This window comes from Odontomachus brunneus, unplaced genomic scaffold (assembly GCF_010583005.1).
Source record: "Odontomachus brunneus isolate Ranch 3 - 2012 unplaced genomic scaffold, Obru_v1 Obru_scaffold_097, whole genome shotgun sequence".
NCBI classification, from domain to species: domain Eukaryota; kingdom Metazoa; phylum Arthropoda; class Insecta; order Hymenoptera; family Formicidae; genus Odontomachus; species Odontomachus brunneus.
Window position 1 is genome coordinate 471,137 of NW_022639547.1, and position 12,692 is coordinate 483,828.

The 12,692-nt window shown below is 37.5% G+C and overlaps 2 protein-coding genes and 1 long non-coding RNA gene across 6 annotated transcripts in view; all 3 read right to left on the minus strand.

The window, feature by feature from the left end:
- Nucleotides 1-359: 359 nt before the first annotated feature.
- On the minus strand, nt 360-1,721 carry LOC116848621 (NADH-quinone oxidoreductase subunit B 2-like). Its single transcript, XM_032824918.1, has 3 exons — nt 1,596-1,721; nt 674-1,228; nt 360-606 (listed from the first exon to the last, which is right to left on the minus strand). The coding sequence occupies exons 1-3, from the start codon at nt 1,618-1,620 to the stop codon at nt 509-511; spliced, it is 678 nt and encodes a 225-aa protein (XP_032680809.1). The 5' UTR covers nt 1,621-1,721; the 3' UTR covers nt 360-508.
- Nucleotides 1,722-2,048: 327 nt separating this feature from the next.
- LOC116848620 (homocysteine-responsive endoplasmic reticulum-resident ubiquitin-like domain member 2 protein) lies at nt 2,049-5,876 on the minus strand. Its single transcript, XM_032824917.1, has 4 exons — nt 5,702-5,876; nt 4,601-4,968; nt 4,186-4,509; nt 2,049-3,677 (listed from the first exon to the last, which is right to left on the minus strand). The coding sequence occupies exons 1-4, from the start codon at nt 5,834-5,836 to the stop codon at nt 3,401-3,403; spliced, it is 1,104 nt and encodes a 367-aa protein (XP_032680808.1). The 5' UTR covers nt 5,837-5,876; the 3' UTR covers nt 2,049-3,400.
- Nucleotides 5,877-9,732: 3,856 nt separating this feature from the next.
- LOC116848630 overlaps nt 9,733-12,692 on the minus strand; it is an 11,349-nt gene continuing 8,389 nt past the window's right edge. For 2 of the 4 annotated variants that reach the window (XR_004378990.1, XR_004378989.1), the window contains one exon: nt 9,733-11,907. This is a non-coding gene — a long non-coding RNA (uncharacterized LOC116848630). The remainder of the gene's footprint in view (nt 11,908-12,692) is intronic. The other 2 variants (XR_004378991.1, XR_004378992.1) reach the window with 2 other exon arrangements.

A 12,692-nucleotide genomic window follows, 5' to 3' on the forward strand; every position in this document is an offset into this window, starting at 1 on the left:
TCAAAAGAAGAGAGAACTTATTGGAATTTTAACATTGTATTTTCCTATTAAGGGATTGCAAAAGTTTGTCGAATTTTTCAAATAATTATCTGATTATGCATAAATGTAAAATGACTTGTATTTTGAACTAATATTTCTTCAATAATCTGAAATTTGAACGAAATTTTGCAAGCCCCTAATATTATTTTCATGTTGTATAAAAAAGTATTTTAATAAATTTTCTTAGTAAATTTCGATGTCTGATTTCTTGCAACACAACAAAGGATATAACACTATAAAGTAATATTTTTGTATCTTTCTACTTTTTTTTCAAGTATTGTCAAATATGCCAAAAGCAAATGAATATGGTGATAACAAAGTTTATTCTTTCAAATGTGATTTATTTTGTTGGTTTTCAACCACATTCTCAGATGTTCTATATAATGTCTCTATCACTTAATTATCTCAATTAGCTTATAATTCTTAAATGATCTATACATAATTTGCTAGATATGTTAGATACTACATATTAATTTCTGTACCACACCTGCGCATGTTGCATTCGTTTGATCTTCTTCTGTAATTGAAGAACACCATACAACAATGCTTCAGCCGTTGGGGGACAACCTGTAACATCAAGCTATTAGCACAACGAACACAATAACTGCAGAATAAAAATAGAAACAAGATTTACCAGGTACGTAAATGTCCACAGGTATAATTCTGTCACAGCCTCTGACTACGGAGTAGCTATAGTGATAATATCCACCTCCATTCGCGCAGCTTCCCATTGAGATGACCCATCGTGGTTCAGGCATCTGATCGTAGATCTTCCTTAAAGCAGGTGCCATTTTGTTTGTCAATGTTCCAGCAACTATGATACAATCTGACTGACGAGGAGAGGCACGAAACACAACGCCAAATCTGTCCATATCATATCTGGGTGCTGCAATGTGCATCATTTCCACAGCGCAGCAGGCTAAACCAAAAGTCATCGGCCACAGTGATCCTTTGCGTCCCCAATTCAACAAATCATCCAATCTAGCTACAGCATATTCCGCCAGATTATTGGTATTCTGGAAAGGGCTGTAGGGTTCAACCTTGGCTTTCTGTGGCAATGGAGTCTTCGACTCCTGCACAGATGACTCCGTGGCCATGTGTTTCACCTGAGTTTTGACAGCAGCAGCAGCATATCCTGTAGCTGCCACATTGTTGCACACCAGGGATAGTAATCCCTGGGGGACGTTGCCTAAAAAAGAGAAAAACGAAATATCACTGCATGTTTACGTGATAAATATCAAAACTTTCATGATTGTGAGGTTATGAGAGCACTTTGATGTTGTAACTCGTGTCATACTATAACTACGCAACGAACAAATGTGTATTAACGTTCGCAGCGCATATTAAGACGTAATATTATGCAATCCCACGACGTTAAAGAGAAGAGAACATGCAGAATGAAGTTTACTGCGGCATTATCGATCCATCACGAACCAGATGCATATTTCTTATCCAATACAAGATAAAATATATACCGTCGCACTTGACAGTCTAACAGGACGCGAGAATGCATTTCTAATAACAACTGATAACGTAATTTACAACAATAAACTTACGAGCAAGCGCAACGGAACGTAACATTTTTGCTCAAGTGCCAGAGTTGCTCGCTACATCGCGAGTTATGAACAGTAGTGTTGCTCACAGGGATCTCCTCGCGCATGCGTATCGCAGAGTGCGTTTTCAAAATATCAAATTCGTAAGAAAAAGAAAATAAAAGTGTCTTCAGAATTTTTTGTCTATAAGTTTATCTATTATATTTCTTTCTATAAAAACTACAATTATAATATTTTTAAACATTATCTGAATATATTCGAAAATTTCGTAATCGTTTATCGATCTCCTATACGCCTTGCTTATGAATGAGGTACCCACTCTTTGATAATTGATATTAATCACACAGTCACGTGTTATTTCGTTTCAACAGCTTTTACTCGCCTTAATATTAATCGACGTAGTTACAAAACAAAAGCATTTAATCAGTAATCAGTTAATTGAAATAAATATCGTAATTAAACGACAGACTTCAAAAACCGTTTTATTCGCTTTACATACACCCTCATCTTCGTCGGCGTTCGACGCGACTATTTAGGAAAATTACGGAAATTTTTAACAGTTTCACTACTAATACCTCCGCCTTGAATATATTATTTTTATCGATAATAGTAATACATATGAACGAAGCGCGATAATATTTTACAAGGCTATCACGCTAAATATATTCAACCGTATTAAACATCACAGAAATAATCTTCGCGTAATAACAGTATTGCCATAGCAATTTCCTTGAAGAAAATCTTTAAGCGCCTATTTCATCATTATCGTCGTCTTATATGATACAAGCTCTACGAGAATTATATGTCTCTTACATTTATATGCGTGTGTTGTGTGTGTGTGTATATATACACCATATATTATATCTCGTTGTATATTTATATATATATATATATTACTACAAAAACATAAAAAATTTTCTTTATACAATAAACCCTAACAGCTTTGGGATGATGATTCTAACAATCTTCTTTTGAAGAAAAGTTAGGTTTAATAACTACAAATATAACATGATCATTATTTTGTTTTGTAAACTGTAAGTTGTATATATTTCGCTTTTCTTAGACGCGTATGTACGCGACATGGAAACATACAGAATGCCTCAGTAACTACGATGAAATATTTTAATTAGTATATTCTCGGGAGTTACATTAATCACAAAATAAAATATTTAATTAAAGTTAAACATTCTAATATGGAAATATCGTAATAACATTAATCTCCGAGATACGAGCAAAGTAATAATTGTTATTGCACGAGTAATCATTGCATTGCAATCATTGTATTGCACACAATTTGAATACTCAGGCTCGTACTCGCCAATAGTTAAATAATGAAAAACGCGTGATTTATATGCACGTTTTACGCACGGTTATAGATTTCAATTTTAGTCATTGTAAGATTTCCATATTGAGTTTTCTGATCAATCTTTCGAATATACTGCCAAAATATTTCACGACTATAATGACACATCCTGCATATAATCTGTACATGTATTCATTGAAAATGTTTTCTCGTGATAATAGTTCCTCATCTTAAGCGTTTGACGTTGATTACTAATACACGTATATCAACATTCATATATATATATATGTATATATATATATATATATTAGATTTAGTTACAAAAATCGTATTTCGTAAAACTGATCAGACTTTCGTGGAGTGTGTGTATGAAATTCGTCATGAGTTAAGCGCTTATGACTCTACAGACCGTCTAATATCTCTAGAATTTCTTATATCACGTTTCGGTAAAGTGCGAAGTAAAAGAAAGCCTTTACGACTTTTTTTATAAGAGCTTCAGACGGGATTAAATGACGTTTGGCTGGTCCGGAATAAGCGAGGCGAAGAACGAACTGAAGAAGGTCCAGGTGAAGGCGAGGGCGCCTGGTCTTTGCTCTTCGTTCTCGTTAGCGTTTGTCCGTGGTTCTGGCTGCTGCACAGTTGGCACTTGAGCGTTTTGTTGCTGCGGCACTGCTTGCGGTCCCACCACTTCATTATGTAATACCTGATTATTGTTGTCTGCGCGGCCGTTGTTGTTCTCGGCTAGTAAAATCGCTCGCTCCCTGAAGAATCCGCCTTGATATCTGTAACAGATACACAGTATGCGTTACATTTCACAATCAATTGGAAACATTTAGAAAAATGTCAGAGAATAGTATATAAAAATATGGTAGGATTATAACGTCTACTACATGATTTTCTTTTGGCAAGTACTAATGTGTAAAAAAGTTGTATAAGTTACACACACACACACACACACACACACACACACACACACTACAAGGTATCTCAAAAGTAACGAATGTGATAAAAAGAGAGGATAGAAGAAGTCAAAATGAAGAAAAGTCATGTGCCATTTCTCGGAAATTGCAATAGTCATTGAATTATTAGTTAAAACACCTGAACTAGTAAGCGCATCGGAGGCAGTAGATAAGATGCAAAAGAAAAGTACATATGAAATATACAGGGGGTCTGATGGTAATATATAAAACCTTCATGCAGATTAGGCTTAAAATTTCACGCGGTTCTTTGCAAAATGGTAGAGAAATTTTGTGTTTAATTTGTGTTTTAGCGAATTGCAGGTGTACTTACAGATATATCACAAATCCTAAAAACGTGACGATGAGGAACCTGAGAGGGGACGAGTAGAAATATACAATGCCAAACAGAACGATAATCCTGGACAACATGTAGAAGAAATCCAACCAATCGCGATTGAACGCAGCGTCTTCCCCTATATTTCCTGCATTGATATCAGCCGCGTCTTGCGCTACCGCTTGGGCCTGTTCGTCACCGACGTTGTTGTTATTATTACTGTTCGCCGTGTATGTGTTTTGAGTCATATCGTTCGTGTTAATATTCATCTGCTGCAGATACGGAACACTTGCTTGTAGTTGGATGCCTTGTGCAGTCATGCTGTGAAAAATGATAAGATAACAGAACTTATAATCGCACCTGTTATACATGTTGACTCTACAAAGAGAGAGGAGAGAGAAAATACACTTACAGCTGCATGTATTGTGTAAAATAATGCGTGTACGCTTGCATCCAAGCTAACTGTTGGCTATTTTGAGGGTCAAAGTATTGCTGCGGCGAATACATCTGTTGAGGTTGTGTGGTAACGTTAGTGTTTTCGTGGCTTTGATTTTGAGCAATGTTAGTTCTCATATGAACGTTGCTTGTCACATCAACATTCTCACTGGTTCCTGTTTGATCTGATGTAACTTTACCGGTCCATGTACTTTGTGGTGTACAAACTAAATGAACTGTATACGCTTGATCCTTTGAGTCGTTGCATTGTCTCAGAACGTCCTTTAACTGTGCTGAGTCACTCAACAATTGCCCAGAATATATTAATTTCTGGTGTGAACATTCCTACAAATGCAAGAACTTACATTGTTATTTTTGAAAAATTTTCAAAATTCAGTAGTATATTATAAATATATAAAAATAGTGCATAATAGCAAATGTAGCATAATAAAGATAATAATAATAAAATTGAATAAGATATTGAAAATTTCTGATAAATATTTCTGATAAACAAATATTTGTCAGGACAAACTAATGAAAAACTTTTCATAAAAAAACTGTAGTCACCAATATATACATATATAAAATATATATATATATATATATATATATATATATATATATATATATATATATACACACATATATAGTACATATATATATAGTACATAACACAAGCTAAACCTCAGCAACATGAGTATGTTAGCACATCATATCTCTTATTGCTATCAAAACACAAACAAATCAGCAACATTGTGTTTTGAATGTTAAGTTTATTTGAATAACTCAGTCCCTTAAAAAGTTTCATCATATATACTATGATGTAACATCATTAAGAGCTTCTTCTATTTTTAACTCAATTATGATGCCATTGTGTGCATGTTTAAACATTATCCGGAAGCGACTCAACAGTCAGCTTATTACCGTCTGACGCAACGAAACTATCTCTTCGAGGATTCCTTCGCGCTTGGCCATCGGCAAAGCGTATAAATAAAACAATTGAAGATGTATGCAAAGGAGAAACGCGCGGCGCTTTCACCCGAGAGAAGAGAGACGCGAGCACTTTCACGCGACTTACCGGTTTGCTGGGATAAACTTCCGACAGGTACTCCTTCAGACGACCGATGGTCCAGCCGAGATTGCATTTGACCACTTGGTCCTTGATTTGCTGATTCGGCGCCTTTATGACTAGATTAACCGCGGCGTTTGCCATCCTCGTAAGGAGAGGAGGACGTCAGCTTGTCAGTCTGCGACCGAGTCAGCTCTGTTGACGAAGTGCGCAACAGCGATTGACAATATCCGCTCCCCCGTCCTCGTAGTGTCGTCCTCCTCGTAGCCCCGTGCTTGTTCTTGTGAGGCGGCGATGTCGATATCGAGCCTGCTACACCCTTCTTCACCTCTGCCTGAATTCGCCTTGCGAGAAATTCTCGTGAGACTCCCACTGTACCACTGTTGTCCTTTAAGCGAATTCACGTATCGTCTCACTGGGATATCGCGCACCACCGACACTGTATTATCGCCACAGCCAAACGTCATGTGATATCGCTCGTCCAAATAACATCGCGCATTACGTGTACTCGCATTAGAGCATCGCGGATTCGTGTATCTGGCAATCGCTCATTGGTCCGAGAATCACGCGTGCACGCCTTATAGGAAATTCACATCGCCCGCTCGATACTCGCGCACAGTGCTGCTCTCTAGATACTTACTAGACGCGGTATCCCTAGAAATTTTCAATCTCACATATGCAACGGCCCTTACTCAAAACTCTCTTTTATCAATAAAAATGTCTTTATGAACGGTATTTATAGTCCGATCTTATATTTAAGATCATCTTAAGTACTGTCTTAAGATGTCATGAACCAATCACAGAGCCGTATTTGCATCTTAAGACATTACTTAAGACGGTCTTGAAATAAGATTCGATTATACCTCCCTAAATGCAACGAAGGCCGGTATTCATAGTCAGATCTTATATTTAAAATTGCTTAAGTTCATCTTTAGATACTCCGTAGCCAATGAAATAACCCGTACATCATCTGAAGATAAACTTAAGCGGTCTTAAATATAAAATCCGACAATGAATATCGGCCTAAAAGCTAATCAAAAAGTTTATGGCCGGTATTCATAGTAGGATCTTATATTTAAAACCGTCTTAAGTAATGTCTTAAGATGTGAATACAGCTCTGTGATTGGTTCATGATATCTTAAGACAGTACTTAAGATGATCTTAAATATAAAATCGGACTATGAATACCGGCCTATAAGCCTTAGGCCAGTATTTATAGTCAGATCTTATATTTAAGATCGCCTTAGAGCCTCCGCACAAGAATATCCGTAACATGTTAAGTTTACGGATTTCTTTATGCGTTGACTTAAGTTTAACTTTACGTACAGGTATGGTCATTGTATTGTCAGTACTTAACGTGACGTAACGTAACGGATGTGCTTGTGCGTTGGCTCTTAAGTTCATCTTCAGATGCTGTACGAATTATTTCATTGGCCATAGAGTATCTGATCTGAAGATAAACTTGTCTTAAATATAAGATCTGATTGTGAATACGAACTTTAGGGATACTTTTATCGATAAAAGAGGGTTTAGAATAAGTGATATTGGTTGCATTCAACAGAGAAAATTATTGTGCAACTGCTGTAGATTTCGTAAATTTAATTGGTACATATGTTCTTGGATTCAGTTAAGTTTAACATCAATCAGATTTACAAACTTTACACAGTTGCAAAGCAACTGTTGTCTAATGGAGGATTCACACCGCGTCCGATGTCCGATGTCCGACGTACGACGTCCAATATCCAATAGGAGAACAGCTTTCCAATGGAGAATTGAATTCTCTATTAAAAAGCTGTTCTCCTGTCGGACGCGGTGTGAATTCTCCATAAGGCTAATATTACATGCGTCATACGATAAGTATTGTCGGATGTGTCGATTGGCTGATAGAATTCTCCTAAAATCCTTAACTTTTTTCCAAGTATCCCAGAAATTCACTATCCAATAGCCAATTAGAGCGACCAATAAGCTTGTCATACGACATATGTAATATCAGCCTTATGGAGAATTCACACGCGTCCGATGTCCGATATCCAATAGGAGAACAGTTTTCTAATAGAGAATTCAATTCTCCATTGGAAAACTGTTCTTCTATTGGATATCGGACGTCGGACATCGGACGCGGTGTAAATCCTGCATGATTTATGATGGTCATAATCCGTTAATTTATGTCGGAACCGTAAAAAATTGACCAATCATAGTTAAATTATCATAGAAGAATAATCGACTGTGACTGATCCATTCTTTACGGTTCCGGCATAAGTTAACGGATTACGGCCAAACCAGCCTTAAGGCTGAAGTGAATTTGTTCACTTTTCGCATTTTCACTTCTCACACAGAACCATAATAGGCTCCATGTATATATACATTATATACTATATATATACATTCATCATTATGTATATATTATATATATACATTCAATAAAAAACTTCTTCTATAAAGTGACGATATCACAGTATTTCTATGTAAACTTTCCTCTAAAAGTGAGAATGTGAAAAGTTTCATAATTTCCATAATTCAAAAAGTTATATTGTATCTAAGGATTTCGTATTCACATAAAAATTTTCAAGTTTTTGCATGTAAGGAAATGTTACGCAGTTGTTATCTGCAGACAAAAATGTTGGTAGCTAAAAACTCTAAAAAACAAACTTTCCTATTGGATAGTTTTGTAGTCGAATGCAGTGTAAACCCTGAATAATATAGCCCTGATATTCACCAGGAGTAGTGCCATCTGCATATTTTAATCACATGCGTCGTATCTATAGAGTTATACATTATGACTGTTCATTGCTCAAGAAGTGGTCTGTTCTTTTCAGTAGTACAGCTAAAAAAAAACAGACTAAAAATGTTAAAAGATTTGTTTTTTTTTTAGCTGAACTGCCTGAATTGGTGTGTGTATGTGTGCAATAAGTTAGATTCCTTCCTTCCTTCAATATATGGCTTCCGGTAATTTAAAACCTCAACCACATTTGCCATAAGTCAGATTGAAATAAATATATTTGTCTTTAACTTATTGCACCAATGTATACCAGTTCAGATAGTTCAATTAAAAAAAGCAAACGAAACAGTATAAAAATCTCTGAGAATAGGATATAATCCTCTATAGAAATAGCGACAATGAGAGAAAAGGGTAGATTTTTGTATCTTCAACTACAATTTTATGTATATTAATGAAAAAGTATGTATTAAAAATAGACTCGACGACAGCGTAGACGAATCTTTCTGAAGGAGAGAGGCGTGTCGCTTACAGTTAAGGAGATTGCGAGTAGATATGGAAAAAGTGTAAGTTACGCTATTTTGGCGTTACAAAGAGATACAAATAGAGACGTGTGTGGTTGGGAATACAAAAACATCCTGTCGAGGTTTCTCTTCTCTAGCGAGTCCTCACGCATCTGGACTCCTGCCACTGGACACGCTGCGTGTCCACCGCGACGCGTTGCCGTTTTCGATGCATAATCTCGCGGAGTTTCTTCAGCAAAATAAAATTGTCACGTAGGATTCGCGCCTGTCGTTCGCGCTCTAATTGTGACTTCTTCGCGTTGAAAAAGACATGAGGTCTGCCCTCTGGCGGGTTCACGTCCACTGTCGGTTTGGCAGTTTTTACCTGCAAAATTATGAAAAGAAAAAAAACAATGAAATACAATAAGATCGTACAACTGCGATATTGTCAAAGCTCTCTGATATAACGCGAAATACAATGGCTGCGATTTATACGCACCTACATGATAGGATTAATTCAGTTAATTTGGAGTCACTTTTGCTTTGGCATATCTGAATATACTTGAATTATTCTATATTTTCTGAGTTGAAATTTTGATTCTACTTTCGACCTCGAACAATATTCTACTTAACAGCTATGATATACGTTATATGAACTACAGCTTTTCATGGAAGTATAATGTATTATATTTTTCGAAAATAAGGCCGCAAGTCTACTAATTGTTAAAAGTATGAGTACTCACTCTGGAACGATGGCGTTCATACGCTCTGCGCCGCCAGGACGGTTCATCCTCGAGTAATCCTTCTCGTCTCGACATCCTACGTACTCAATCGCGATCTTCACGAGTATTTACGCTGTATAGCGTACAAGCGCTGAGTTTCTCTGGCAACAGACTCTGGCGTCGCGATATCGATTTCGCCCTCGCCGTCGTTCCTCGACATGCAAACAGAGCACGGACTTTATTTGCATATTGCCGTCCTGGTTAATATTTCTGTGAAAAATATCTCTATATAAATCGAGAGCTCGAGATAAGATTGCGTGATTTCACGCATGTTGCATATCTCACGAGTGCATTTAAATGCATGCACAAAGTAAACAGACAACGAACTATTGATTGAAGAGCATTCAGCAGAGAAAGCTGCTTTGCAACTGTTGTAAAATTTGTCAATCTGATCGATAGATGTTAGCAAACATTAAAAATATACATCGATCAGATTCGCGAATTTTATAAAGCAGCTTACAAAGTTTTTACAGAAACGAAGCAGTTTTCTTTGCTGAATATGCAGATAATATAGATAATTGAAAAAGAATTGAGTCGTATGTCAGCAATTCTGAGTTTATTTTTAGATGCAAAAAGGATTCTTTTCACTGAACTTTGAAGAATTCTTTTTGCATCTGAAAATGAACTCAGAATTGGTGACATACGATTGAATTCTTTTTGAATTCTCTGTGATATTTGGATATATATTATTAGATCTGTTCTTTTTCGAAGCCCCTTCTGAACTGGTGTATACTGTTGTGATAAGTTAGAGTGAAACAAACATATACTTGTATCACTTTAACTTATGGACACCAGTGTATGCTAATTTGGGAATCTCTTTGGAAGAGAACAGGCCTAATCTCTTCATGTCAGCCGGCATAGCGAGACGATTCACGTCGCTTCGTGCTTTTCGCCTTTCTTGTCTGACAAACGACATACGTTCGCACACACAGTTGACGACGTGCCATACGCACGCACGACGGACGGTCGCACGCACAGCGTACGAGCGAGCGCACGAGCACGCGTGTGTGCGTGCGTGCATTCGTGTGCATTTCTCCCTTCGTTCGTCGAGGTACGACATCGCGATTGGCGAAGTTGCTGGACCAATGACGCGCGACAAGAGGCGGAGATTTGTTTCTCTTGACGAGGCACGAGCGTGAAATCCCGTTCGCTACGCTTGCTATTTATGCGAAGAAACTAATGACGTATCCATTTTTCGTTTCGCTTTCGAAAAACAGTCAATGGAAAACGTTTTCCTCGGAGAGAATACGATCTTTCACATGTTTGCTGATGTATCACTAAAACAATGAAAAACATTAGAGAAATGTTGAATAGAAAACTTATAACGATACTTTATGTTTTGTAAAGATAATAAAGAAAATAATTGATTGAATGATGACAAATAATTTCTAAATGGAGAAAATACCATAGTTCTTTTTCATAGTTCAAGTTCTCTTCGATTTTACTATGTTTCTTCAATAATGTAAAAATGGACTGTCAGTAAAGTCTTAAGGAATATAGTAAATTTCTCTTGAAATATAACAAACTTTTAATAGAACATTTTAGTTCCTAAAATAATACACAAAATGAACGAATTGTCGATGTTTCACAGATGCGAAAAATTCTATAGTAATTTTTACTATAAAATTCTCTCTATGTAGCGAGGAAAAAACGCGGAAACATTTTTCCGTTAAGTTTCTCATTATAATGTTATTACTAATGCAAAAAATCAATGACGGGATTAACGGCAAAACCGAGGAACGTTGGTGTTCCTGTCCACGTGCCGCAGGATGAAAAGCGAGAAAAAGGATAAATGGGGTATCCATGAACGGTAACGTGAGTCGCGTTTACGGAAGGTTGTCGATCGTAATCTTGGACAATAATGTCCCCGAATGAACGAGCTCCGCCACTCGAGAGACGATAAAGACCTCTTTCCTCGAGGGGATACAACGGAGGGAGTGTTATACCTAAGCCTAAGCAGAGGCAGCATCCGGCAGTACCTCAAAATGGGCACACTCCCTTTTTTCCTTCTCTCCGTTTGCGGCACGTACTTGCCAGATATTGTATCCATGAAGGGCTCCATGGAGATTTGCCGGTCTCGCTATATTATACCAACGTAATGTATCTTATACACTGTCATAGGATGTAAATTCGTGCGAGTCTGCAACGCGCTACGAAATGTAGCAGAAATGGGTACGGCGTCGATCGGTTGGATTGAAACAGGTCAGCAAGAATCTGGATAAAAAAGAAAGAGAACAAATTAAGAAACTTAGCAAAATAGAAGCTTCCAAAGTAGCACACCAATTGTCAGAACCGTGAACGTAATCTTGAGTTGGAAAATCAATCAGCATTATTCTCGCTTAAGTTTACGTTTACGGCAATTTATGCACGATGGTCTCAGCAATACAAATTTTCAGTCTTTCTTAACATATTTTGGGACATCTTTTGTGATTTACAGAAGGTCAGAGGAACAAAGCTGAATGCAAGTTACATTATTCACAGCGCGTGGAAACGCAGCTTTTTACAAACTGACTCGAAAATTAACAAATCGCGAGCCGGCTTTCACTATTGCTAACTACCTATCTACCTTCGCAGGCTGCATTCAGCCAGGTTAGCTGGATATGGACGATGGAAAAGCCCGTGATTCAACAATGATAAGAGGGGGAATCGTAGGGCGGTCCGGGGCGTGTCGGACTCCCGGGCACGAAAGAGCCCGCACGGGGGTTCCGCGCGCGCATTTTCTACGTCCGAACTCTCCTCAGTTTCCACTGAGGTGTCAGACCGTGCGGGTCTAATTGGCGGATGTCTGTTAACTTGCGTATCTCGCATTGACTCGTACTGGATAAACGAGATTTTTCTCAGCGCGATTACCTTATTAGCGGAGTGCTCCTTCCCCTTAAATTCTCGATTTCATTTCGTGAAAAGTACGATCTAAGTGCGTAAAAGTGCGCATTTCGTTTCGTGAAAAGCACGATCCAAGTGCATAAAATTCCTGCGGATCTGGTGACATCCACGAGGAG